General features: G+C 42.8%; 1 protein-coding gene and 1 pseudogene across 1 annotated transcript; both read right to left on the bottom strand.

Annotated features, from left to right (window-relative positions):
• Positions 1-89: 89 nt before the first annotated feature.
• Positions 90-13,924, bottom strand: TMEM14A (transmembrane protein 14A). Its single transcript, XM_007095516.3, has 5 exons — positions 13,817-13,924; positions 9,707-9,798; positions 5,264-5,365; positions 2,775-2,862; positions 90-817 (listed from the first exon to the last, which is right to left on the bottom strand). The coding sequence occupies exons 2-5, from the start codon at positions 9,774-9,776 to the stop codon at positions 778-780; spliced, it is 300 nt and encodes a 99-aa protein (XP_007095578.1). The 5' UTR covers positions 9,777-9,798; positions 13,817-13,924; the 3' UTR covers positions 90-777.
• LOC122238842 lies at positions 13,681-22,938 on the bottom strand (annotated as a pseudogene).
• Between the last annotated feature and the right edge of the window lie 4,372 nt (positions 22,939-27,310).

The raw sequence follows: 27,310 nt of genomic DNA, 5'->3' as shown, positions 1-27,310 counted from the left end.
AGAGAGGGAGACACAGAATCGGAAGCAGGCTCCAGGCTCTGAGCCATCAGCCCAGAGCCCGACGCGGGGCTCAAACTCACGGACCGCGAGATCGTGACCTGAGCTGAAGTTGGACGCTTAACTGACTGAGCCACCCAGGCGCCCCAAGAAATATAGTTTCTAATACAATGCAAATGACAAACAGATACATGAACATTTTGTAAAGTTCACCTTGGGCACTCCATTATCTGATAACTGGCAGTTTAATTTCAACTTCAGACCCAACTGTTTGGAATTATCAAAAAATAAAACACCCCACACATATGAAAACTGGACGCAGCGAATGAAAGAGAATGTAATGATTTATTAAATATTTTTAATGAAACCATTATCAGAGAAGTAGAAAAACAGTCGAGGTTTTGTTTAAAAAAAATTACTCAAACTAGTGTTCATATTGGAGTGTTTCTGTTGTTTTTAATGTAGAATAAGACACATAACATTCCATGCTGAAGTTCATCTTTTTTTTAAGTTTACTTATTTATTTTGAGAGAGAGAGAGAACAAGTGGGGAAGGGGCAGAAAGAGAGAGAGAATCCCAAGCAGGCTCTGCACCACCAGTTGCAGAACTTGATGCAGTAATCAAACTCACGAACTGAGAGATCACAACCTGAGCTGCAGTTGGATGCTTACCCGACTGAGCCACCCAGGCATCCCTGAAGCTTATCTTTTAAATACAAAGTATGTGCTCTGCCCGTTACAGCAGAATCGCATGAATTTAGTTTTCAGTTCCTCCATATTTTCAGAGCAGCAGTAAGACAAGTCTCAGAATCATCATGAGGCTGGATTAAGATAAAAGAAAGGCAAAGAGCAGGTCACGCTTACGTGGCATAAGAGGTTAGTATGTTCACCAAACCCGTACTATTACTAAACTTTGGCTTCCAGGGTTCTCTCTTGCTTCTCCTTAGAGCAGGGGTGATCTCGTTATCCCTGTACTGGAACTTCCCAGACCCAGCTGGATTAGCTACTTAAAAATGTTGATTGACTGCATGAGCAAACTCAGAACTCATTGTTCTGAAAATCTGGGATGAACCTTTATAAGAGAAAGGTTTGGAAAGAAATGCCTTTCATAAACTAGTAAAGGCAAGTGGCTTGAAAAAAATAATGAAGGAGCAATTCTGGGGTGTTATTATTATAATCTCAGCTACTTTCCATTGACTGGGGTCTTGTCTTCTTGACCCAAAAACCCTGCTTCTGATTCTTTCTATCACTAAATATAATTTTTAGAACATAGCCATCACTGGAAGGCAGTCCTTTGTAATCACATTCCTCCCCGACACCTACCCCCAACCAAGCCATAAACATTATACATAGCCACACCAGAAATTTCTATAGTAAAGTAGAAAGGAGAAAATTAGTCATTGCATTACCACCTAGTGATAAACACTATTAACAGTGTGAAGTATTTCCTTCCTATCTTGGTTTTTTATACAAACTTTTGAGATCACACTATATTTGGTTGTTTATTTTGTTTTTATCTCCTATTGTATCATTCTAATTTTCTAATAGAAAATAGATTTTCTAATGCCACTAAACAGTTTTTGAAAACAGTGCATGTAATGCCTGCTCAGTATTTCATTAAGTAGACAAAACATGTATTGAAACATTTCCTTATTGGTGAAGATTTTTAAAAATGTTTATTTATTTTGAAAGAGACAGAGAGGGAGAGGGAGGGAGGGACAGAAAGAGGGAGAGAGAGAATCCCAAGCAGGCTCCATCCATGTTGCCAGCACAGAGCCTGACATGGGGAGAACCGTGAGATCATGACCTGAGCCTAAATCAAGAGCTAGATGTTTAATCAACTGAGCCACCCAGACACTCCTCAAGTTGTTTCTAATTTTTCAATTCATCATGAGTTCCATTAGAAATAAAGTTGCAGGGGCACTTGGGTAGCTCAGTCAGTTGAGCGTCCAACTTCAGCTCAGGTCATAATCTCGCAGTTGGTGAGTTTGAGCCCCACACCAGGCTTGCTACTTGTCAGCCTGTCAGTGTAGAGCCTGCTTCAGATCCTCTGTCCCCATCTCTCTGACCCTCCCCCACTTGTGCTCTCCCCAAAATAAATATTTTTTAAAAAAAGAAAAAGAAATAAAGAAATGAAGTTGCAATAAACATCAGTCTTTGTATACATTTCATTCTTTCTTTGGAAATTCCAAAGTAAAAAAGTAAAAATGTGTAACAAAGGAAATGCACATGTTGAAGGCTTTCAACATAATAAAGACAGCTTCCAGGAAGAACTAAAAATGTTACCTGTAAATTTTTACTTGGTAATATGCTTAATCTCATGGATAGAATTACTAGGATCAAAATAAGAGAAACCAGAGGTTCCCTGTTATCTTTTTTAAAAATATTAACTTTCTTTCCTTAAAAACTCAAAATAAGTGTAGCAGACTATCACTATAACACTCGAAGACTGAGTATCAGATTGAAATGAATACATTTACTGTTTCAGATGAGTAAATCTTGAGGAAAAATGAGGCTGAATTTAGTTCTTTATTCTGAAAAAGGTAGGCGAGTATATGTGCTCAGATACTATAGCAACCCTACGTGTACTCCACAAAAATGTTCATCGGTACATCAATACCAAAGACTGACTGAATACATGATATTTTAAGGTTTTACAGTCACGCTTACTGTCATAAAAATTACTTTGACCTTTCAAATTAAAACTGACTCCTGCCAAAAAGTCAGCACTTCAAAATTATGGCAGAAGAAAGCACAGATCAAAATAGTTTTTCTTACCTTAAACCTGCAACCAGACCAGCTGGCATGATTTTCTTGGATCTCTTATACCTCACGCCCATTATGGTGGCCAGGAAGAAAGCTGTAACTACAAACCAAACCAATGCATGAACTGCAGTTTCAAACACATTCTCAATGCTTGCTTATGAAAAAAAAAATGCATATCATTTCAGCTTTTTAATAGAACTATTATGTGTAGGTACTGAGTTGCTATCTTCTTAAAAAGATAAAGTGCTCTATTAAAAGACTTTATGAGGGGCGCCTGGGTGGCTCAGTCGGTTGAGCGGCCGACTTCGGCTCGGGTCATGATCTCACGGTCCGTGACTTCGAGCCCCGCGTCGGGCTCTGTGCTGACAGCTCAGAGCCTGGAGCCTGTTTCCGATTCTGTGTCTCCCTCTCTCTGACCCTCCCCCGTTCATGCTCTGTCTCTCTCTGTCTCAAAAATAAATAAATGTTAAAAAAAATTTTTTTAAAGACTTCATGAATTAGCTTATTGAAAAGGTTGTTGAGTAAATAAGCATGTTAAAATCTATTCCTGAAATATCTTCAAAATAAAAAGTCTTGGTCTAACTTAAATGTCTAGGAAGGCTAGGACTGTGTCTTACTCAACTTTCCTCAGGAACACTTGGCGGTATGTCTGGATCCACAAGGGGAAATCGAATAAATGCTTAGTTAACTGAAAGTAAAGAAAATAATTGGTATCTTTTTTTAAAAGTAAGACTTAATGAATAAAAAAAAAATACTAGGAAAAAAGGCTGACTGTTTTTAATGTGCAGCATTCAATTTTGGGAAATTGATGCCTGGAGACTAAATAACAATCATCTAGGTAATAATATTAAATTTAGAAGCATCATACCAGCCTTTTAGGAGCTGAACCAATATGGAGAGAGAAGCCGTTTTATTAGGGCACTGATGTCACAATTTAAGAACAGCTTTCAGGGTGCCTGAGTGGCTCAGTCGGTTAAGCATCTGATTTCAGCTCAGGTCATGATATCACAGCTTGTGAGTTTGAGCCCTGTGCTGGGCTCTGTGCTGACAGCTCAGAGCCTGGAGCCTGCTTCAGAGTCTTTGTCTCACTCTCTCTCTGCCCCTCCCCTGCTCATGCTCTGTCTCTCTCTTCTTCAAAAATAAATGAACATTAAAAAAAAATTATAAAAAAATATTAAAAAGAACAGCTTTCAAGGAACAATTGCTTGCTGATATAAAAAAAATGATGATAAATATATGTGAAGTACTTAAACTCACGAGGATAAAAAGCCTAGTATATCCACATCTTGCTGATATGTTTCTTCCTTTGATACAATTTCATTATTAAAAACTATCCCTAGAGGTGCCTGGGTGGCTCAGTCAGTTAAGCAACTGACTTTGGCTCAGGTCATGATCTCTCGGTTCGTGAGTTCGAGCCCCGCATCAGGCTCTGTGCTGACAGCCCAGAGCCTGGAGCCTGCTTCAGATTGTGTGTCTCCCTTTTTCTCTGCCCCTCCCCTGCTCATTCTCTGTCTCTGTCTCTCAAAAATAAACATTAAAAAAAATTTTTTTTAACTATCCCTACCTCCTGTTTCAAACAAAGAAAAAAGTAACACACTAAGTCTCTTTCTCTCCCTCAAATACCAAACTAATACAGTTTGTCTTCATTTGTATTTTCTTCCATAACCCACCAGGGCACTTTGAATAATGATCCAATTAAATAGAGACAATTTCCAAACCTCCACTGTATTTCAAGCTGGACTACAGAAATCCAAGCATCCCGGGCCTTTAAATACACATGGGTTTCCATTTTCACTGTGGACATTCCCCTACTAAACCCAACAGGGGAAGAAGCTAAAAAAGAGTCAGCCTTGGTTTTTTAGATTAAGTCTTAAGGAAAAAAAACAGGATCTAAAAGCTGCTTGTGAATTAAATAATGTGAGGCTGTCCCTTTTTAGGTATTTTAATAGCAACATGAGAACTATGCTAATATGCACTTAGGGAAGTTAACATAAAATCTAGCCATAATTCCTTTAATTTTATAATTTTATTTTTCTAGTAATAAGTTTCACAGAAATATGTTCTGTGTTTGAAAGCTTGGTAGCAATATCCTCATTTTTGATTGGGTCTGTCTAGAAAGGAACAAGAATTGTGTTCAGTCTTGACATATGCATATGCACTTGCCATGTAACTGCATGTTTTCTTTTTTTATATATATATATATATTTTTAATGTTTATTTTTGAGACAGAGAGAGACAGAGCATGAATGGGGGAGGGTCAGAGAGAGGGAGACACAGAATCTGAAACAGGCTCCAGGCTCTGAGCTGTCAGCACAGAGCCCGACGTGGGGCTCGAACTCACGGACCACCAGATCATGACCTGAGCCGAAGTCGGCCGCTTAACCGACTGAGCCACCCAGGTGCCCCTAACTGCATGTTTTCTAGTGTACCTGGTATAGGGTATTAAAAAAAACACTCCCAAGGTTTGACCCTTCAGAAGTGGAAAAAAATGCCTTACTTACACAGTGACAGTTTTACATCTCGCTTGTCATTTGAGACTCGGTAAGCTCCATAGCCAGCCAAAAATCCAACAAAAAGACCAGCGATCAAAGATGGAACACCACCTGGGAAAAAAATGGGCTCAGAAAGAGAAATCCCAAATGAAAGGAATTCCTTCCATTCCTTCAAGTATGATACATGCACCTTCAAATGTATTTCTACATTTGGCACTGTAACTAGACAAAGCCAAATTAAATATCAGTCTACTCATGAACAGTTTCTAAGATTTGACTGTTCCCTGCTGAACCTGAAATGCAAGGCAGAGGAATCCCGAATACACAGCAATGCCAGGGTTAGACATGGCTGTATGCCAGTGATGCTGTGAACAAGATACACAGTCATTGCGTCATAGAGCTCACTCTATTTAGAATCTCAGATTGGAATCCATTGGGGTAGGGTCAAGGCATCTTTAGTTTAAAAATATCTATAGGAAATTCAGATTGCAGCCAGGGTTAAACCATTGCAGCAATGAGCACACACATGCAACACACACATACACACACACACATACAGAGCAGCATCCTGAATGAGAAGCCATAGGCACTAGGTTCTATTCCTAATTCTTCCATTTGTTGCCTGCAGGACTTTGGCTAAGTCACTTAGTCCTCTGAGTTTTGTCAGCTGCAAAACAGAGTTAATAATATCATCTGTGTCAAATATATAATGGCTTAGAATGTTACAGTTGGAGGTATTAAATTCTTCATTGTTCCTCCCTTCCCGCAAATCTATCTTGCAAACACGGCAACATGATCTCTTAAAAGCGTATATCTGGACAGGTCACTCCCCTAATTGAAAACCTTCAATGCTTCCCACTACGCTTAGGGAAAAATTCAAGTCTGCTCTATTATTGGAGCCTTGGCCTTCTTTCAGTGCCTTGAATATGTCAAACTCTTTATTCCTCATGGCTTCTAGGCACGCTGTTCCTTGCCTGGACTGCTCTTCCCTGCACTATTCACCTCGCCAACTGCCACTCACCTCCAGATGTCTTTGTAAGTGTTAGCTCCTCAGAGATGTCTTCTGTGATTCACTATTCTGAATGAGGACCCCTGTCAAAATTTCCTACTATTCGTCATCATATATTTGTACACCTGCCTGTATATTTAAGGTCAGCCCCCTGACTTGCTTGTGAGCACTATCTCTTTTTGCTCACTGCTGTTTTCCAGGGCCTGACATAGTGCTGGCTACTTAGCAGCACTAGATAAATACTGACAAAACGCATGCCTGGGAACTCCCTGTTAGGGGTCATGTTTAAGCAGAAGATGTCAGATTAGAAAAGAGTTAAGGGGACTTAAGTATTTTCTGAAACACTTGACTAGGTCACCTTTATTAAGGTGTCTTCTCAACTCAAGATCTATGACTCTTTTCTGTATTTCCTGATGATTTCTGCACTGCTAAGATCCTCCCGACCTTAAGTATGTGGAGGCAGGAGTGGTGGCATCTGCACCCAAGTCTTGGTGATGTCAGGCAGCAAACAGTGGGGACAGGAATGCACACTAGCAGCCCACGTGAATGAGAACCAGGAAGGCTCCTGGGAGAATTCATCCTGCATGAGGAAGGAGCTGGGACCGTGGGCTCTACCTCATAACAAAGCCATGGCTAGTGGAAGGGAGAAAGATCCTGCAAAAAAGCTCACTGTCTATGGTGGGGCTACGAAAAAAGAAGTTCCAAGCTCTGCCCTGCATCTCCTTCCTCCCAGTGCTGACCTGGCTGGGGCAGCCTTGGTAGGGGAGTTTTCAAAGGAACTGAAAGGTACACATGGGGGCCTCCCTCCCTCAGAGCAGGACACCAGCTCTCCTGTTCCCCTCCTCCAGAGGGGCTGCTGTGCCCTGACCTTGAACTAGAGTAGGATGGTGTGAAGCCAGGTTCAGTCCTGGTATAGGAGAAGGCCAAGTGAGCCTTCTGGCCATCTTTAGCTTTGGGCACTGGCCACCTGGCTCAGAAAGAGCCTCAAAATCATAGTGTCTCCCTGGCTATGCACTTCTCTAGGGACTTATATGGGAGAGGGGTGAACCCAGAACTCAGTGCTCAGCATCCTGCCACTGTGCTGCCTCTTTCCACTTTCTCTGCTCCCAGCAAGAAAAGAAATCTCAGTCCCTCACTTTGATCCACACTATGTCAGGCAGCTGGTCTAGTACAGGATTCAGATATACTTGTCTTCTTACCAAACACCTTTTGGACATCACATCATTAACCTACCCAACATTGTTCTTTTTTTTTTTTTAATTTTTATTTTTTAACGTTTATTCATTTTTGAGAGACAGAGAGAGACAGAGCATGAGTGGGGGAGGGGCAGAGAGAGAGGGAGACTCAGAATGCGAAGCAGGCTCCAGGCTCTGAGCTATCAGCACAGAGCCCAACGCGGGGCTGGAACTCACAAACTGCGAGATCATGACCTGAGGTGAAGTCGGACACTCAACCGACTGAGCCACCCAGTCACCCCCAACATTATTCTTAATAACTGTCCCTTGGAATGGTCTCCTGACCCAAGTGCACAGGATTCATGTCTCGGGAAGATGTAAGTAAAATCAGAAAGCATCGACTCACTTTATACAAAAGTTCTAAGACATCAAGACCACAAGCAGCTTAGAATATAATACAGAATACAAAACTAGGAAAAGGTATTTTGCTCCACTGGCCCATAGACCCTCCCACTGGCAGGACAGTAACAACAGAAACAACAAGGGTATTAAACCTTTCTTCTGGGCCAGGCACTGTGTGAAATGTGTTACATGCATTATCTTATTTCATCCTAATGAATTAATATACAAATGAGGGATTCAACCCAAAAGCTAAAACAATTCACACGAGTATCTGAGATAGTAAGCAGTAGTGTCATGAGGAGAATCTAGGAATGCTTAATTCTGTGGCCTGTGTGCTCTTAACCTACATTATACAAGAGTGGGCTTCTTTGTGAACACATGCCCCCAGGAGCTTCCCAGATCACTTATTTGGGGGCTCTTGTAGGAGGCCAGGCAACCATATTGTGCAGCTGAGCAACAAGCACGTGCCCTCAGAGACCTTACAGCGAATGTGATTTCATTTCTCCTGAAGAGATCTGGGGTAGAATGTAAAGTAATCCTTGTCTCTCTGCCCCTCCTCCACCCCTAGCTGCCCCAACACACACACAGCCTTCTTCCCACCCCTCTAAGAGGCAGGCAAAAATGTCCAGGTGTGCTCTTCTGTTCCGTAACAAGAAGTTATTTAGACACATCTTTGACAAGGGAAATGTTTTTCAGTAACAATCCTATCAGAATTTTAAACTCAGTCCTCCTTAAAGTAGATTATAAAACATGAACTTTTGAGTAGTGGTTTACAGGTCTTTGGTGCGATGATTTTTTCATCAAATACATATCCACGATGCTACACATATTGAGAGACAAAATAAGAATAACAAAAAAAAGTCTAAGTGATTTACAGGCTCTTGGAAATCTTAGAAAATAATGTTTTGGGGCTCCTGGATGGCTCAGTTGGTTAAGCATCCAACTTCGGCTCAGGTCATGATCTCATGATTCGTGGGTTCAAGCCCCGCATCGGGCTCTGTGCTGACAGCTCAGAGCCTGGAGCCTGCTTTGGATTCTGTGTGTGTATCTCTCTCTCTCTAACCCCTCCCTTGTTCACACACACACACACTCTCTCTCTCTCAAGAATAAATAAACATTAAAAAGAAAAGAAAATAATCTGTTTAAACCTGCCATCTCTGAGTCCCTACAGAGACCTGTGCTTCTGGCCTTGGACTTTTTAGCAATCTCTAAATAAGGAGTAACTCTAATAACTCTGTAGACCTGGCTTTTTCACTCAAGTTGAAGTCCACCAATGTCACAAATATAACACTCTTTGAAATATAACTTCATTTTTAAAATTTCATGAAAATATAAGAAACAGAAATATGAGACACCATGATTAAAAATACTTCTACCTTAAAACAAAGCAAAATATGAAACTTGGCCTTTTATTTTTCTCCATGAAAGCCCTTTGATTTATCAACTGGGTTTCTTCTTCTTTTGGATACAGATGAAGAGACAACTTCAGATATGATACCTAAGTATTTAACAAATTTTCCTCCGCAAAACATAATTTCAACATAAGTCAGTTTTTGATACCGTGAGTATGTAAACAAATGAAAACAGTCCTTTGATAATAAGCGCATAGCCCTGAGGTAGTTAAATCAATTAATTATGTAATTGATAATGATGGGTGAAGAGAGACCCAGAAAGCCAGGCTAGAATGCTCTGTCACACCCAGCCCCACTTCCCTCTATGGCTCCCTTCCACACACGACATACTGGTCCTCAGCCACCTCTAGGACATCTTTAGCTTCTTGTCTTACTTACAAACCCTCAGATAATTTTAGCACAATCACCAACCCCCCACCAAGTCCCCTTGATGAAAAATATGGTTAGGGCTTACCTCTCCGCTTATATCCCAAAATGCTTCCAAAAGTCACAAGGGCCGCATAACCAAAACCAATCAGGTCCATTGGCAAGGCTGCAATTCTAAAGCTGGGGAAAGGGATAAGTTTTACAAAATAAAAAGAACTGGGAGCAGTATAAGTATATAAAAATGATACACATTCCACAGAATTACAGAGATTAATTTCTCTAATCTACTAAAAAAAGGAAAGCTCAGTCAAAGACATCCACACATAGTCAATAGTAAATCATGGGCGCCTGGGTGGCTCAGTCGGTTGAGTGTCCAATTTTGGCTCAGGTCATGATCTCGCAGTCCATGAGTTCCAACCACACGCCAGGCACTCTGCTGACAGCTCAGAGCCTGGGATCTGCTTGGATTCTGTGTCTCCCTCTCTCTCTGCCCCTCCCCCATTCATGCTCTGTCTCTCTCTGTTTCAAAAATAAACAATTTTAAAAAAATTTTTAAAAATCAGTAGTAAATCACTGAAGAATATTAATGAAACCTCGCACAAAATTAAGTAAGCTATGAGAATATCTTATCGTGCCTCATAGCAGCAGTTGAAACATGTATCCAGGGGTGAGAAGCTCCATTAAAATCCTGCCCAGGAGTCTATAAGATGTCAGAGAAAGTGTGCTGGCTACAGGCTGGAGATATGGGTACTGGCACTAGCAGGTTGTTGGCCCTTGGACTATGCCCCATCCCTGATGTCAACTCGCCCCAAAGCAAGGGGAGTAGACGAGATGTTCCTTGCAGCTTTCAAATTTCTGATTCCTAGTAGTGCTTTACGTATCTTAATGCTTTTACATCTGTATTTCCTCCGTGGGGAAAATATCTTTGTACATACAAGGAATAGCGTATGAGATTTCATTGTAGTTTTATAGTGTTTTCACTGCTCACCATTTAAGTTAACCTGGTCTCTTAACCTCTGTACCAACTGGGAACAAACTGACCCAGAAGAACAGAAGAGAGGAAGCCAGAAGTTAGTGTGAGTAAGGGTCTGCAGGGAGGGAATTTGAGGTCCAGGAGATGATGGCACTGAGGAGGCACTAGTGAAAAATCCTCAATATCCATGGGAAGCAGAATTAAAAGAGAAGAACTCATCTTCTCTGTCCAAGAAATGGTGCTACAGGATTGAACACAAAGGAAGGACCTGTGTTCAAAAACCATTGTCAACTGAATGATATGAACACATAATAATAATGGGGATGAAGATGTTTTGGAGCAATTACCATTCGAGAGCCTTACATCAACACATTTAATTATTACTACAACCCTCTTAGGTAAGTGCTATCATTATTATCCCTGCTTTCCAGATAAGCAGACTGAGGCACAGAAAAGGCCAGCAATACTCCTGAGGCCACACAGCAGAACCAAGATTACAGACTCAGAGAAGTCTCATTCCTAACCACTAGCAATAATACCTCTGATAACTGAGTTAGCTGTTTGAAAAAAGTGAATGTGCAAATAAAACTAATGCTCTTCAGAGTTTTTAAATTCTGGATCAGTCACTTCTGTTTGGTCTCGCTGCTTAAAGCTGTGGCCTTCCATTGGGTGACTTTACCATCTTCAGCCCTATGAGCTTCTCATGGTCAGTCCTACCTCCTGTCTTCCCCAAGAATTAATCATATTCCACAATGTATGCTTGCCTCCAAACCTGATGCCACTATTTACTAGCTATGTAACATTAGGCATGTTCCCTAATTTCTCTGCAATTCAGTGTCTCCATCTGTAAAATAGGGATAATAAAATTACCTACCTCACAGAGTTGTGTTAATTAAATGAGATACTAGTGTAAAGTGCTTAGAACAAAGCCTGGCACATACTGAGAACTCAACAAATGCTAGCTGTTCTAATCATGATCATTCTTCTCTTTCACCTTTACACTCATTTTGGGGTTTGACATGTGTAAGGACATAACTATAACAGCACACTGACAAATAACTGAGGTAGTGTGAATTTATGATTCAGGCATTCAATGAATCAAACCATAATATTACAACTTATACTGAATTCCACTTCACAACTATTGGGTGTCTTCTTTGTGCAAGGCAGTAGGAAGCAATGGAAAGCCCTTGGACTTGGCTCTGGTCTTCCAGGACTTGCAGTGCTGCACAGCAGAGGAGGCAGATGTGTTAATGAACCCTAAGAGGAGAGGCATGGGCACCATAACAAGCAGTGGTGCCTAATGAGACATGGGAGCCTAAGGAAGGATTCCTAGAGCAAGTGTGGTCCCAGCTGGGACCTTAGGCAGAGGAGTGAGCCAAGTGAAAAGGATGGCAAGGAAGGGTGTGTTCTAGGCAGCCGGGAGAACATGTGCAAAAGCCCAGGGGCACGAGAAAGCATGGCATGTTTTCAAAATGGACGGGGCTGGTGAAAAAGACAGGGCCAGGACACATGTAAACCCTATAAAGGGAGGCTGGGTTCCGTCTCAAGGGCGGTAAGGGATGAATGAAGGGAGCCTCATAACCAGACTTAATTCCAGCAAGTGCTTCCTGGCTGCAGTAGTGGGAGATGGATGGAGTGAGGCAGGAAAATAAGCTAAGCAAGAGATGATGGCAGCCTGGCCTAGAGACATGGCAACGAGGGTGGGTCAGATTTGAGAGAGGATCAGGAAATAGAATCAATAAGTCTGGATGTGGGAGTGTCAGGGGTGGGGGTGGGAGGATAAGTCAGAGATGACTCATCTCTAGGTCTCTGGCTTGGACCACTAGGAAGGAGAGGTGGGAGGCAGGTGAGCCTTGATGCTATTCTGAGACAAGGAGCACTAGAACAGCAGGAAGCATGTGGTGGCAGGAGGAGGCAGGTCACCAGGAATGATGGGACCTATTTGAGACATAATCTAAGATGCCTGACACACAGTGAGGAAAACACACTTATATAAAGATCTGAAGCTTATGAGAGATCACTCATCATGAGGTAGTAATTTGGGGACCTGATTTTCTCCTTAAGCCAACCACCTGGCATAAAAGGCTGATTCTTCTCCCTCCTCTGAGCCCCCAGCTCTTCTTCTGACTCTCTCCTGGGGCCCCACCCCTTTCTACCTGGTGTAGAGTTAGTTAGGTTGGGCTCCCCTCCGTATCTCCCTCCAAGCCAGTCAAACTCCTCCAGGGCTAAGCTCAAGTCCAGTTCATCTTCCTCCTCCCCACAGCACAAACCTCACTGCCATGCACAAGGCAGGTGCTTAGAAAATACTTGAATGAACGCATGAGTGACCCAAAGGAACAACTGCCTGAAGGAAGACATTCTGTAAGTGAGCCTCAGGATAGCTCTATTGCCAGGATACAGCCTGTTCCTTTAATCTCTTTACTGAACTGAGTGTTCTGAGGAGGCAAAACAAATCTATTCCCAATCCTTGTAAGATGTCTCTATACTCACAGGGAAAATGTAGACAAAAAGCAATCACCCCTCTTGCTCCATTTCCATGGCAAGACCATATGACCTGCCCAAAACTACACATGAAAGCGATGGAAGTGGGAGACGATGTGCGATGTGCGCTTTGCATCACATGCTCCCATCGCAAACGCTATGCCGGCCGGACACTTGGAAAGGCCAGAAAGCATCTTGGGTGCAATGCAGCAAAATGACTTACTGCACCGCGTACAAACCCAGATGACAGGGCCCTGCCTTGCCCCTAAACCTCCAAAATTTAGGGAACCCGCTAAGAGATTTTTCCGTAAGCTACTATGTAAAAAGCTACCTATCTTTGTACTCGCTGGGGCTCGAAAGACACATTTTCGACTGAAGTCTGGGTGGTACTGGGAAGGTTAAAACTATTTTTGCAATGGTCCGAGAGCCCCATCCCTTCCCCACCTCTCCCTAGCTCCAGGAAAGTAGGAAGGAGGACAGGTGGGAGATTCGGGACCACGGAAGGAAGAAATCTGGGGAATCCCCAAGAGATGGAGCGAAGCGATCCCTGGAAGAAGCAGCCTCCATCCCCTGCAAAATCCTCCCAAGGTCCTCAGCATCTTTGCTTAGAGCAGTGCCTTTACAAGAAAATTCAGGGGAGGACGTTCTCGACTGCGAGGTGTACAGCTCACCAGCAGCCCCGAGCCCTCCCCGCGGATCATAAGTGAAATCTCAGGGGCCAGCTGCAGGCTAACTTCGTACCTGGTATCCGGAAGCGGTCCCCGCTGCCAGCGCCTCCCGACTCTGCGCGCTACCTTCCCGCACTCGGCCCGGGCCGCTTGTTCCGGGAGGCGCCTTCCCTGCAGCGCGCATGCGCCACGGCCTGCCCTCTCCTCTGGGTGTACCCCGCGCAGGCTCGCGGGGCTGAACAGAGGAGGCCAGTCAGCTATCCCGTCCCCTGCTTGGTCAGCCGGGCTGGGCTGGGCTGGGCTTTAGACTCTGGCCCTGAGCCAGGGGTTGGGCGGGGCGGAGAGGCATCCGCAGAGAGTGTTTTGGGTGTAGCAGGGATCCTAGAAGGTGGAGTTTTAACTGTGAGGCTCATTCATCACTCAGGGGACACTTGGGGACCTCACAACAGCAACCTCGGCCTTTTACAAACTCCATTGTCCTAATTTTCAGTGTGGGGAGCTAAGGTTCAGACAGGTGAAATGATTTAGTTATCCACGGTGTCAGCTCCTAAGTGGGGTACAAAGATTAGAGTCCCAAGTTTATCTGGTTTCAAGGCCAGAGCAACCTCTATTACACTACCCTATCTACAAGGTCATGTAGATGTGGGGAGATCAGGATCCTGATTTTATACCTCAAGCCCAGGATTTGCTGGGCTTCAGTACATGAAGAGAAAGGTATAGACTGGCAGACTTGGAAAGCACTTTAAGTCATGTCCCAGGATAATCCCTGCCTAGGAATGAACCTTAAATGGATTTAGAATTCGGCTTCCTGGCAACAGCTTCTCATCTCACGCCAGTTTTGCTGGGTAAGCCGCATACAGTAGCTCCAACCCAACCCTCTTCCATATAGAACAGCCCTTCATACATTGTCAGAAGTCGGTCATCTAGGAGTCATCAAGCAGCTCTAGGGGTGTTGCTGGACTGGGAATGACAGCAGAGTTTCTTAAAATTAAAAAAAAAAAAAAACCCTAAGAATATACATTAAATCTTGTGAAATTTGTTTGCCGAACCTATTCCTTGTGCTTAAAAGTGCTTCAGGAAAGGAATGTAACTAACTTATGAGAAGTCTAAGTCCCAGGGAGTTAATATGATTGCTGAAGGTTCACAGGAGAGTTTATGACAGGCAATGGAATATGGAGGAAGGGGGAAGTGGTACCTAAAATTTGACTCTGAGTCCCAGCTGTCTTTTCCATCCCCTTCTATGTCCATCCTTACCCTAGCCCTCCATCCTCCCCGCCCCCCCCCCACGCCCCCTTGCCTCCAGATTCCCAGGACAATTTTCCTATTCATAATAAAACGGAAAACCCTCTTGGAATGCCTCATTATCTTTACCTGATACGACCTTTAGTAAATAACTTGCCCCTGGATTTCAGTGCCTGGATTTATAAGATGCTTCTCAGACTAGGTGCTCTCAGAGATCCCTTGCACCCCTGTCACTGAGGTATTAGAAGCTGGAAACAGTCCCATGATATTCCTACTCAAGGCATTTTCACCTGAACCTAAAAGGAACTCTCTATTATGGGAATTCCATATTGTTGGGCATGTGGGATCAGAAAGGTTCTTAGGCAAAGGGGCCAGCGTCCTCTCAACTCATATGCCAGCTAATGGTAAGGTTAGAACACAAGGCAAGGGTGCCACAAAGCATTCGTCTCCACCTATTTGTAAAGCTGTCTATTCATGATCCGCAGTAGAGACAGATGGCACTCCAATGTGCCATCAACCCCCTTTGGAAGTCTGGAAAAATATACACAACCAAATACATAGGACTGCCAAGGAAGCCAGTTTTATTGAAACACAGTTATCAAATTATTAAAAATACATCTGGGATATAATAGATGTGCTGCTGCTTTAATTACAGGATTTCAGAATAGGTATAATAATTACCATAATTCCCAAGTAGTGCTATACATAAACAACACTTTGAAGTATCTGTAACATGTGAATGTCTGTGATTCCTAGTGATGACAGAGCCGCAAGTACTAATCCCACAGGGGTTTGTTGACTGTGAAAGAAATACTAGACTTTAGTTAGAGGTTAGTGGATGTAGAAATTTCTCTTGTCATCCAAGTTCTCAGATCTCCCGAATTCTATCCTCAGGCCCCTTTGGATTTGCAGAACTCCCAATCCATAGTAACACAAGCTTTCATAAGTTGTATATAGAGAACTGGAGAAGGGGAGGGCACAGCTGAGTCTGACTGACTGACAGACTGGCCGCTCAGGCAGGACCTCATATTATGTTTACCCCTCAGTGAGTGCTCTGTGGATCTTGAGCCTAATCCTCATTTTCAAATGTTCTGAAACTCAGTCTGCATCAGTTCTTCCACGGGCACCCTAGCTTTGGAAGATTAATTCATAAAAACCAAAGTCCTAAGGGACTTACTGGCTTTTAAGCAAACAACTAAAAGCTGGCTTCAGGTCTGTGACTCTTCCCTTCCTTCAGATCCCACAGGGTTACTTATTATTTAGGGCTCTGCTCATGAGTAAAAGAAATATTGAACAAGCATCCCTATATGTGTATATTTCTAAATTAGACATATACTGCTGTGCTAATATGCTGTGGATATTTTATTTTATTTTTAATTTAAATCTGAGTTAACATATAGCGTAGTAATTGTTTCAGGAGTAGAATTTAGTGATTCATCACTTATACATACAATAAATATGCTCATACGCTCATCCCAACAAGTGTCCTCCTTAATCCCCATCACCCATTTAGCCCATTCCCCTACCCACCCCTCTTCAGCAACTCCCAGTTTGTTTTCTGTATTTAAGAGTCTCTTATGGTTTGCCTCCCTCTCTGTTTTTATCTTATTTTTCCTTCCCTTCCCCTATTTTCATCTGTTTTGTTTCTTAAACTCCATTTACGAGTGAAATCATATATTTGTCTTTCTCTGACTTATTTCGTTTAGCATAATACACTCTAGTTCCGTCCATGTTATTGCAAATGGCAAAATTTCATTCTTTTTGATTGCCAAGTAATATTCCAGTGTGTGTGTGTGTGTGTGTGTGTATGTGTGTGTGTGTGTGTGTGTGTGTGTGTGTATATATATATATATATATATACACACACCACATCTTCTTTATCCATTCATCAGTCAATGGATATTTGGGCTCTTTCTATATAGCAGCTAGTGCTGCTATAAACGTTGGGGTGCATGTGCCCCTTCAAATCAGCACTCCAGTATCCTTTGGATAAATACCTAGTAGTGCAATTTCTGAGTCATAGGATAGTTCTATTTTTAATTTTTTGAGGAGCCTCCATTCTGTTTTCTAGAGTGGCTGCACCAGTTTGCATTCCCACCATGCTGTGGATATTTTAAATACAAATATATAATCAAAATAGGATACATGATGCAAGAATTTAAAAGGAGAACATGAATATAATATGATTAAACAGGTATTTCCTACCTTTAATTAAAAATCACATATTTCTTTCTGTCCCATGGTGCAGTAGACTATTTTTATTCTTTCTGTCTTCTTTTCGAGTAATACTTTTGTAAACTGCTTGCAGCCTTTAGGACATCCTTCTTTTCTTTTATGTAGGGGTAAAAATTGAATACAGGCAAATGTAAAATTCACTCTGACTTGCAGCTTGGCTCTCTGCAAGCCCACATCATACGGATTCCCTGCATCAGTCCAGTGTGATGACATTAGGCTGAATGTCTCCCAGTATAAGTGTCTGGACATGGAATAGTTAAGGTTTTACTAGCAACAGTGGGTTTTTTAATTTGTAGGAATTAGTTTCCATTTCTCTAAGAATGTCCACCTACTTTATGTCCATAGTCCACAGGCTTGTTTTGACAAGGCAGCTGTTTGTTAATCAGGTCCTTTGCATCTGTAAGTTCATCCTACAGACTACCCATGTCTAAACTGTCCGTCCTTTTTAGGGGCATCTGCGTGGCTCAGTTGGTTGAGTGTCTGGCTTTGGCCCAGTCATGATAGCATGGTTTGTGGGTTCAAGCCCCATGTCAGGCTCTGTGCTGACAGCTCAGAGCCTGGAGCCTGCTTCAGATTCTGTGTCTCCCTCTCTCTCTACCCCTCCCCTGCTAATGTTCTGTCTCTCTCAAAAATAAACAGTAAATAAAAATAAATAAATAAATAAATAAATAAATAAATAAAAATAAATAAAATATCTGTCCTTTTTAAACACTCTGAAGCACACTGGATGTCACCATAAGTTAAACATCTCCTTCTCAGGGAAAATGGTTTTAAGGCACAGAGGTAATGTGAACTGGTAAAAATGAAGTTGGATTCCAAATAAGTTACTGCTTTAGTAAAGAAAATAAAGTCACGTTTAACTTGATTGCCCTTTTCTGGTGACTTTTTTGTTTTTTAATTTTAGTTCTGAAGCAGTCTTATTTCTAAAAAATGAATCATTTTTCCACCATACGAGTTTTTGTCTCAACCTACACATAACATCAAACCGCTCAGATGCAGTCAGTTCATCCTTCTCTAAGCTTCTTATTCCCCCTTCAAAGATCATCAAACAGTTTTGGAGAAACAGCATATAAATGTCTGTTTCCTGTTTCTCCATTCTCATCCTCAATATATTTCCAAATCAAAGAAGGACATTCTTCTTGTCCTACATTTTGAAAGTATGATTTTATGGCAGGCAAACAGTTTAGTATCTTTTCTATGGCTTGGAGCAAGGACATCCATCTTGTAGTCATGTGTCTAACGAGGCTATCTCCTTCCACTTCTACAAAGTAAAAAATATCATTAAGAGCTTTTGCACAATTTAAAAAAATGTTTATTTATTTTTGAGAGAGTGTGTATGGGAGGGGCAGAGAGAGGGAGGGAGACAGAGGATCTAAAGCAGGCTCTGAGCTGACAGCAGCAAGCCTGCTGTGGGGCCTGAACTCATGAACTGTGAGATAATGACCTCAGCCAAGTCGGATGCTTAACTGACTGAGCCACCCAGGTGCCCTGAGAGCTTCTGTACATTTTGAGGAAACTGAAAAGTGACCCAGACTTTCATTATGAAAGTCTCAATATCACATTTAAGCAAATCACAACCCTTTTTAGCAATGCTGTATACAAGATGTTCAAGACATTGAACAGGTAAGATCTTTTCATTTTCTTTGGTGAGACACTTCTAGACTGAATGGGATTTGCCAAAATTTACATTGGAACTGTTTGATGAATATGCAGATAGATGAGCTATGTCTAGTTTGTATTTGGATAAAATATCAACAATCTTCTGCTTTATGATTTCAGCAGTTTCATTAAAATCCTCATAGAAATCCAGAAGACATGGGGCACCTGGGTGGCTCAATAGGTTAAGCCTCTGATTCTTGATCTCAGCTCAAGTCTTGAGTTCAAACCCCACATTGGGCTCCACGCTGGGCATGAAGCCCACTTAAAAAAGAAAAAGAAAGAAATTAAGAAGACGATTTGAAATCCATTTTTTTAAGTCAAAGTACCTAAGAATGAGAGGGAACATTTTTTGTTGCCGTGGTTTGATGCATTGCTTAAAGTTGAAGACTGTAGAAAGCATGACAGATGGGGAGAAATGACTAAATCAGCTCTACACCGTAAGGGGCAAACACCTCCATTATCAAAATTTCTCCTTTTGTTCGCCTGCAGGATATTTTAGTTGCAACCCCTGAGTCAGGAAAAGTAACGTTACTCAGTTTCATAGAGCAATCAAGGGAGCCATATGATAATGTTTGTTTGCGTGGTATACCCAAGCTAATTCAGCAGCTGCTATTTTTGACTGAACATTGGTGTCTTTTGGGGGAATAAAAACACTTTGATTGGTTTAGAGGCACTCGCCTGTCTCACTCTTAACTGGTGAGATTCAGTCTCCATGTGTTTTCACATCCCCTTCTCCACCATGCCTAATCCCCAATTCTTTTCTGCATATTGTGCAGTATGCTCTGTTTTGGTTATTTACCTCCCTGATCCAGTTGTATGTCTCCTTCCATTTGTCATTAAAGCAACACAGTTGATTAGCCTTCTTTTTTGGTGATGGGATTGTTGGTACTATAATTGTTCTCATTTTCATTACCTGACTTCTTAGAAAACATGGTCACGATAAAGTCAAAGACAAACTGTAACATTCATAATTACAACACACTGCAGTCACTCCTCAGTGCAACATGGACAAACCATTACTGTAAACTGCAAATTGTGGTTGACAACACCAGTGGTCAGAAGGAAAGTGGGCAACAGCAACTACAGAAGGTGCAAAATCTCTGCCATATCCATTTGACACTAAAGACAGTGTTGCTTTCAGCCCCTCTTTTTGGGCCACTGGGTCTGGTACTTTTCCTCCAGTCTGCCACACTCATTGCCAAAAACTAAAGCCTATCATACTCCAGGGAAGAGTTTTCCAGGACACGATACTTTCGATGTTAAATTGAGATGACTGATTACCTCACTGGGTCCCCAATTATCCAAGGACTAGCTCTTCAGAAGCAGGATGCCTCTGGACACCTTGCTTCTAGAATATTTATCACAGGTTTCTCTTCTTTAAGAGTGATGAAAACAGAGCCCTGTCTTTTGTTGGACTCTGGATCCAGTGAAAACTCAATGGCCTTGATCTGGAAACACAGACAAAACTCAGGGCTGGTGCCTCTTCCAACTCAGAACCTAAAGGGAACTCATAGGAGGGAAGACACCCAATGTCAGAGGAGGAGAAAGAAGTCCTGCTGAGCAGAACTCCAGCCAGCCAAGGAAGGAAGGAAAAAATCAGCCACAGGTGATTGATGGAGAGCATAAACCACACTTTTGGGAGGCACTCACCTCCTAAAATTTGCCAAAGTACTCCCTATCCTCTCCTCTGCAGCTTTGGGGCTCAGACCCCCAATAAAGATTTTCTTCACATGATCCTTCTTCACAGTCATGGCACTTTTGGGGTTCATGCTATGGCCATCCAGCCTGTGCTCCTTCTGGTCTAGGACCTGTTTCCGCAGAGAAGCAGACTGACCAACTGTCCAGGCTTGTCCAGGACGAAGGGATTGGGGGACTTTCAGTGCTAAAACCAGAAGTGAGGGGTTTCTGGGAAGCAGGACTTTCAGCGTGAAAACCAGAACTAAGGGATTTCCCACGTTGAGGGACTAACTAAAACTCGAGACTCGGGTTTCCTGGGCTGTGGGGCTTTTAATGCTAAAACCAGGACAATACCTCCTGAAAAAGGGGTCAGACAGATGCCAGTTCTAATTCTCACTGCCATTTCCTAGCAACATTACCCTGGGCTAGTCCCTTTTCTTTGAGCCACAAGACTCCACCACTGGTACACAAAATAGTTCATCCCATCCAAACACACCACACTCTACCTTGAGCCTGACTTCTAAATTTTCCCTAAACCCGAAATCCAGAAGGTTTACCTAAACACACATAAATCAGACCTTAGTCCCTTAGAGCCTCTGTCCATGCTATATGCTCTCTTCCTGTCCTGGTAGTCCCGATTTAAGCCTTGTTTTTTCCAGAGGTAAAATTGCAGGTCTTAAGAGCACAGGCTGTAGCTGGGCTTCTGGTCCCAGAATCCTCACTGTGCTAACCCTCTACTCACATGCAATCTCTTTTAGTTACCAAATCTTCTCTGGGCTTTAATCTCTTCCTTTGTAAAATGGCACTTAAATAGTATCTATTTTATAACATCCTTGGATGCTTTTCTAATTCTTACATGTGAAGTGTTTAGCACAGTGTCCCAAACAAGCAGATAAACAGATAATAAATATCCACTATCGTCTTCCTGGACCACGTCAACCCATATACCTCTTATTCCCCTCTTAAATCTGTACAGAAACAAGTCCCTAAATTCTGCTTCCCTCAGAGGGCTTGGCCATATATAGCTTAGACACACTGATCATGATCCAGGGATGCTATTCTCTCAGAAATCAAATCCTGTACCCAAGGGCCCTTGATGGACTACATAGCTTGCCTTCTCCACACTGGCTGCATCTTGAAAGAGGATCAGCCCAACCCTCTTGATCTCCCAATGTTGGGATCCATTTTTATAGCATGTCAACAACCTCTCCAAATTTGGCCAAAGCGTCTTTTGAGTCCTTTGTGCTGGTGTCCCAGCTCAGGCCACCAACGAACAATTTTCTGAAATGGTAGGGCAAGACACATGGCAGCAGGAAGTCTTACAAGGAAGAATGTTTTGAAGGGCTTCAAGAAATCCATGAGTTAAGGAAGAAATGAACCTCCCAAAGCTTTTATTGTAAAGAATACAAAGAAATCCACCATCCACAGGAAAGGTCTACACCTACCCATCCTGTCTGTAAAGATTCTACCTTTGACAAACGTTAATAAATCTACACTACCTCCTTACTGAGATCTCAACTCCACACTGACACTAATAAAACTTAAGAGCAAAGCACCCCAGGCTGGGAAGCAGAAAGAAAGGGCAACCTGGCCAGAGGATAGGCCCTGGGCACTCATCACAACTGGAAGTGAGACTGACTTTTAAACACCCTCTGGTCAAAGTGCAATCATCTGTCTCTGTCTTCCCCTGTGCCCATATGGCTCTCAAGGAACTTGGCCTTCCTGAGACAGTCTAGACAGTGACTCCATTCCCACTTGGAGGGGAGGATGGAGAAGGATGGAGAGAAGGATAGACGGAGGAGGGTGGGAGGGAGAACGGCCCCTCCAGCACGTACGTGGAGGGGCCCAGACCTTGACACAGCTTGGTCCCGGGTCGGAGCGCACACCTTACCCTTGGCCACCTACCCTCTCCGCCAGGCGGCTGCGTGATGGCACCAAAGTCCACCCAACAACTCCCGCCAACTCCACGGCCATCTAACTTTCTTGTTCTCCTCGTTCTTGCTCTGGTTCATCCCGGGGCCATTATCTGGTCGGCCTCGCGCCGTTCTGACTCCTAGTGGAGGCCTCCTGGTCCCGGCTGGAGACTCACCTTCGGGGGACAGCCTCGTGTTGGTTCTCTGCCGGGCAGGTGGTTCCCACGGGAGGCTCGCCCTCACCTGTTTCCGACATACTGGGCGGACCCGGCCGCTCCCCTAACCGCCGGGAACGCCGCGCAGCCCGCTTGCTCGCCCCGGCCCCAGCCCGGACCAAGGTGGCTTTGCCGGAGCCTCCGCTTGACTTAATGCTCACGTTCCGGGACCCGGGACTCGGGACTCGGGGTGGGGGAAGGGAGGGCAAGGAATAGCGGGCGGGGAGGGCGGACCCACCTCTGCCACACTGCATGCTCATTGGCTGAACCCACCTGACACTCAACTGTGCGCCGGCGTCCAATTGGCCTCAACGGCGCGCGCTCTAAAACTGTGTGGTGTCCAAACGCTGCCGCAGAGGGCCCCGAGGGGGAGACGGAGTTGAAGTGTGTCCCAAATCGCCGGGGCGCCCGGGCGCACCCTCCACCGGTTGAAGTGGTAGCCTTTCGCCCCTTCGCACCGGTCTCAGGGCTTCACCGGAGTGAAAACAGGCAAGAGTACGACAAAAACCGGTTCAAATCCCTAAAGCAGAACATCCACAGGCCAATTCAAAGAAGGCAGATACATGAGGAAAGTATAATTAAGCAAAAATCCGTTTTTGCAACGGCAAAGCAAACAACTGAAATTCAAGGGTGGGAATTCCAGAAAAGAAAACGTGAATCTAATTTCAAACTTCGGTATACCGGTTTCTGTTTAGACCTCGATAAGCAAAATTTAACTGCCTTTCCGATGAAAAGGCAGCAGGGGGCACAAATGCCCTCGTTTCATTCCGGTAGGCGGGTTGTTTTAGCCTGGTCAGAGTTCTCAAACATCAAATAGTTTTGCTCTTAAGAAAACAGGGATGGTTATGAAACTGAACGGTAAATGGGGAAAACAGGACGATGGGTTACGTAGAAAAACGTACGAGAAAGGTATACGATTAATGCATTACAGTCTGTTGGCTAAGGAGTACAGTTGCCTTAATATTGTTGGTGTGTGAGGAGGAGAGGCCAATTATAGGACATAGGGGGAGTTTTGAGGTGGGCTCTGACAGCGAGCCGGGGCAGTGGAGAGTGACCACAGGGCACTGGCCAACTTCCTGTCCTAAGCCTGCCATTTGGACCCATTCTGAACTTTTGCCAAGGATGCAGGACTTCCCGTGTGAAAAAGGGACTGAGGGGTTTCTCAGGGTTGGGGACTTTCCTATAAACAATAATAATAACAACAGCTAATATTTAATTAGTTCCTGTTGTGTGCCAGCCACCTTCCCAGCATTTTACAGGTATCAACTTTAATCTTCACAACAACCCTCTGAGGTAATATGGTATCATCCCCATTGTGTACAGAGGAGGAAACTGAGGCAACTTGCTAAAGGTCATGTAAACAGCTGAGCGGTGTCAGATCCAGGTTTAAGGAAAGTGTGCATGTAGGCTCTGCAGTCATTCTGCCTGGGTTCGAATCATGACTCCCATCGTGTATATTATTAATACAGAAAAGCACATAACATTATGACTAGCACACAGGAAATACTCAAGTGTTTGCTATTCTTACTCAAAGAGTGGTCCTTGGTTTCCAAGAGCTTAAAATATACTTTAAGAGGTTGGTAAGATTGCACCTATCAATGGATGAATGCATATTCATAGATGCATATTAAGTGTTCAGAGGAGGGAACAATTGTGAAACAGTAGTCAGATCTGGGTCGCAGCCTGCTTGGGTGTGGCACCTGCTTAAAATTCTACCCAAGTAATGCTCCAGTCTCTGATCCTCAACGGCTTGAGCTATAATCATTACATTCTCTGTGTTTGATTATCATATGGGTGTGTATGTGTGTTTAAAAAACATAGTCATTTTTTGTTAGTCACTAAAATTCTCTTAATGCTGTGATATCTACTTTTTCAGCAGGAGGAAGCTTTAATTAATTATTAATTTTTCAGAGGAAGCGTTTATTCATTTTGCAAATAGTTATCTATTAGAGGGCAAGCCCTAGAGTAGGACTCAAAAATAAACGGGGTTCCGAGTCAGAAACTGACTCTGGAATGAGGGGGATGGGAAGGGATATTATTTTAATTGAAACATGAAGTCTGAGAGGGAGCCAGTGGGCAAGGAGTCAGGAGAACCACACTGGGGGCAGCAGGAATGGTCTGAGCAAAGACCCTTGGTGGGGAAAGGGCTCCATGCCTTGGGAGAATCAAAGAATGGTACTCAGTTGGGCCTGGAGAATTGTGAATTTGAAGCAGAGTGAATTGGTTCTGCAACAAGTTCTGTTCACAAAGAGCCAGGGCGGAGTATGGTTTCCTGCCTCTGAGTCTTCTATTTAAATCATCTGGACTGTGCAGCCTGCAGATGTTGCTGTGTGGAAACTTTACTTCATGGGTGAGAGGTAATCTTTGTGCACAGCTTGTTTTTCATTGGTCGTCCTCAACTAAGTTTAATGCTATGTGTCTGTGTATACTTAAATCCAGCAGAGCCTCTGTCTTCAATGAAATGACTCTTCACTCTTGTGTTTTGCTTAACTGTAAAAGAATTATGTTTGTTTCTATGGCAAAATGGATTTACATACATTCACTAGCATATGTGCCTAACTGCAATTTTTCCAAAAGAGATTTATTTCTCCTTCTTCTTCTCTTTCTTCTTTCTTCTTCTTTCTCCTTCTCCTCCTCCTCCTCCTCTTTTTTATTAATAATTTATTTTTTAATTTACATCCAAGTTAGTTAGCATATGGTGCAACAATGATTTCAGGGGTAGATTCCTTAATGTCCCTTACCCATTTAGCCCATCCCCCCTCCCACAACCCCTCCAGCAACCCTCTGTTTGTTCTCTATATTTAAGAGTCTCTTATGTTTTGTCCCCCTCCCTGTTTTATATTGTTTTTGGTTCCCTTCCCTTGTGTCCATCTGTTTTGTATCTTAAATTTCTCACATGAGTGGAGTCATATGATATTTGTCTTTGACTGACTAATGTCACTTAACATAATACCCTCCAGTTCCATCCATGTAGTTGCAAATGGCAAGATTTCACTGTTTTTGATTGCCGAGTAATACTCCATTGTATATATATACTACATCTTTATTCATTCATCCATCAATGGACGTTTGGGCTCTTTCCATACTTTGGCTATTGTTGATAGTGCTGCTATAAACATGGGCGTGCATATGTCCCTTCGAAGCAGCACACCTGTATCCCCTGGATAAATACCTAGTAGTGCAATTCCTGGGTCGTAGAATAGTTCTATTTTTGATTTTTTGAGGAACCTCTATACTGTTTTCCAGAGTGGCTGCACCAGTTTGCATTCCCACCAGCAATGCAAAAGAGATCCTCTTTCTCTGTATCCTTGGCCAACTGTTGTTAATTGTAATTGTAGCCCTTCTGACAGGTGTGAGGTGGTATCTCATTGTGGTTTTGATTTGTATTTCCCTGATGATGAGTGATGTTGAGCATTTTTTCATGTGTCCGTTGGCCATCTGGATGTCTTCTTTGGAGAAGTGTCTATTCATGTCTTTTGCCCATTTCTTCACTGGATTATTTGTTGTTTGGGTGTTGAGTTCAAGAAGTTCTTTATAGATTTTGGATACTAACCCTTTATCTGATAGGTCATTTGCAAATATCTTCTCCCATTCCATCGGTTTCCTTTTAGTTTTGCTGATTGTTTCCTTCACTGTGCAGAAGCTTTCCAGTTTTCCCAGGAGCACCATTTGCTGGAGAGACTGCCTTTATTCTATTAGATAGTCTTTCCTGCTTTGTCAAAGATTAGTTGACCATCCGTTTGTGGGTCCATTTCTGGGTTCTCTGTTCTGTTCCATTGATCTGAGTGTCTGTTCTTGTGCCAGTTATCATACTGTCTTGATGATTACAGCTTTTGTAATACAGCTTGGAGTCCAGGATTGTGATGCCTCCAGCTTTGGTTTTCTTTTTCAAGATTGCTTTGGCTATTCGGGGTCTTTTCTGGTTCCATACAACTTTTAGGATTGTGAAGAATTCTGTGAAGATTCTGTGAAGAATTCTGGTGTTATTTTGATAGGGATTGCATTGAATACATAGATTGCTTTTGGGTAGTATTGATATTTTAACAATATTTGTTCTTCCTATCCAGGAGCATGGAATATTTTTCCATTTTTTTGTGTCTTCTTCAATTTCTTTCATAAGCTTTCTATAGTTTTCAGTGTATAGGTTTTTCACCTCTTTGTTTAGATTTATTCCTAGGTATTTTATGGCTTTTGGTGCAATTGTAAATGGCATCAATTCCTTAATTTCTCTTTCTGTTGCTTCTTGTTGGTGTATAGGAATGCAACTGATTTCTGAGCATTGATTTTATATCCTATGACTTTGCTGAATTCATGGATCAGTTCTAGCAGTTTTTTGATGGAATCTTTTGGGTGTTCCATATAGAGTATCATGTCATCTGTGAAGAGTAAAAAAAGTTTGACCTTCTCCTGGCCGATTTGGATGACTTTTACGCCTTTATGTTGTCTGATTGCTGAGGCTAAGGCTTCCAATACTATGTTGAATAACAGTGGCGAGAGTGGACATCCCTGTCTTGTTCCTGATCTTAGCGGGAAAGCTCTCAGTTTTTCTCCATTGATGATATTAGCGTTGGGTCTTTCATATATGGCTTTTTTGATCTCAAGACATGATCCTTCTATCCCTACTTT

The sequence above is a fragment of the Panthera tigris genome, chromosome B2 (genome assembly GCF_018350195.1).
Source record: "Panthera tigris isolate Pti1 chromosome B2, P.tigris_Pti1_mat1.1, whole genome shotgun sequence".
Taxonomy (NCBI): Eukaryota; Metazoa; Chordata; class Mammalia; order Carnivora; family Felidae; genus Panthera; species Panthera tigris.
Note: the sequence above shows the minus strand (reverse complement) of the source record. Positions and strands in the feature narration are given on the sequence as shown.

What these genes read in the sequence shown, in the direction of transcription:
- TMEM14A (XM_007095516.3), bottom strand. Translation starts at nt 9,776, where the DNA reads ATGGACCTGATTGGTTTTGGTTATGCGGCCCTTGTGACTTTTGGAAGC. An exon ending in TTTGGGATATAAGCGGAGAG is followed by an intron (nt 5,366 to 9,706) that starts GTAAGCCCTAAC and finishes TTTTTTTCCCAG; the next exon opens with GTGGTGTTCCATCTTTGATC. An exon ending in AGATGTAAAACTGTCACTGT is followed by an intron (nt 2,863 to 5,263) that starts GTAAGTAAGGCA and finishes TTTGGTTTGTAG; the next exon opens with TTACAGCTTTCTTCCTGGCC.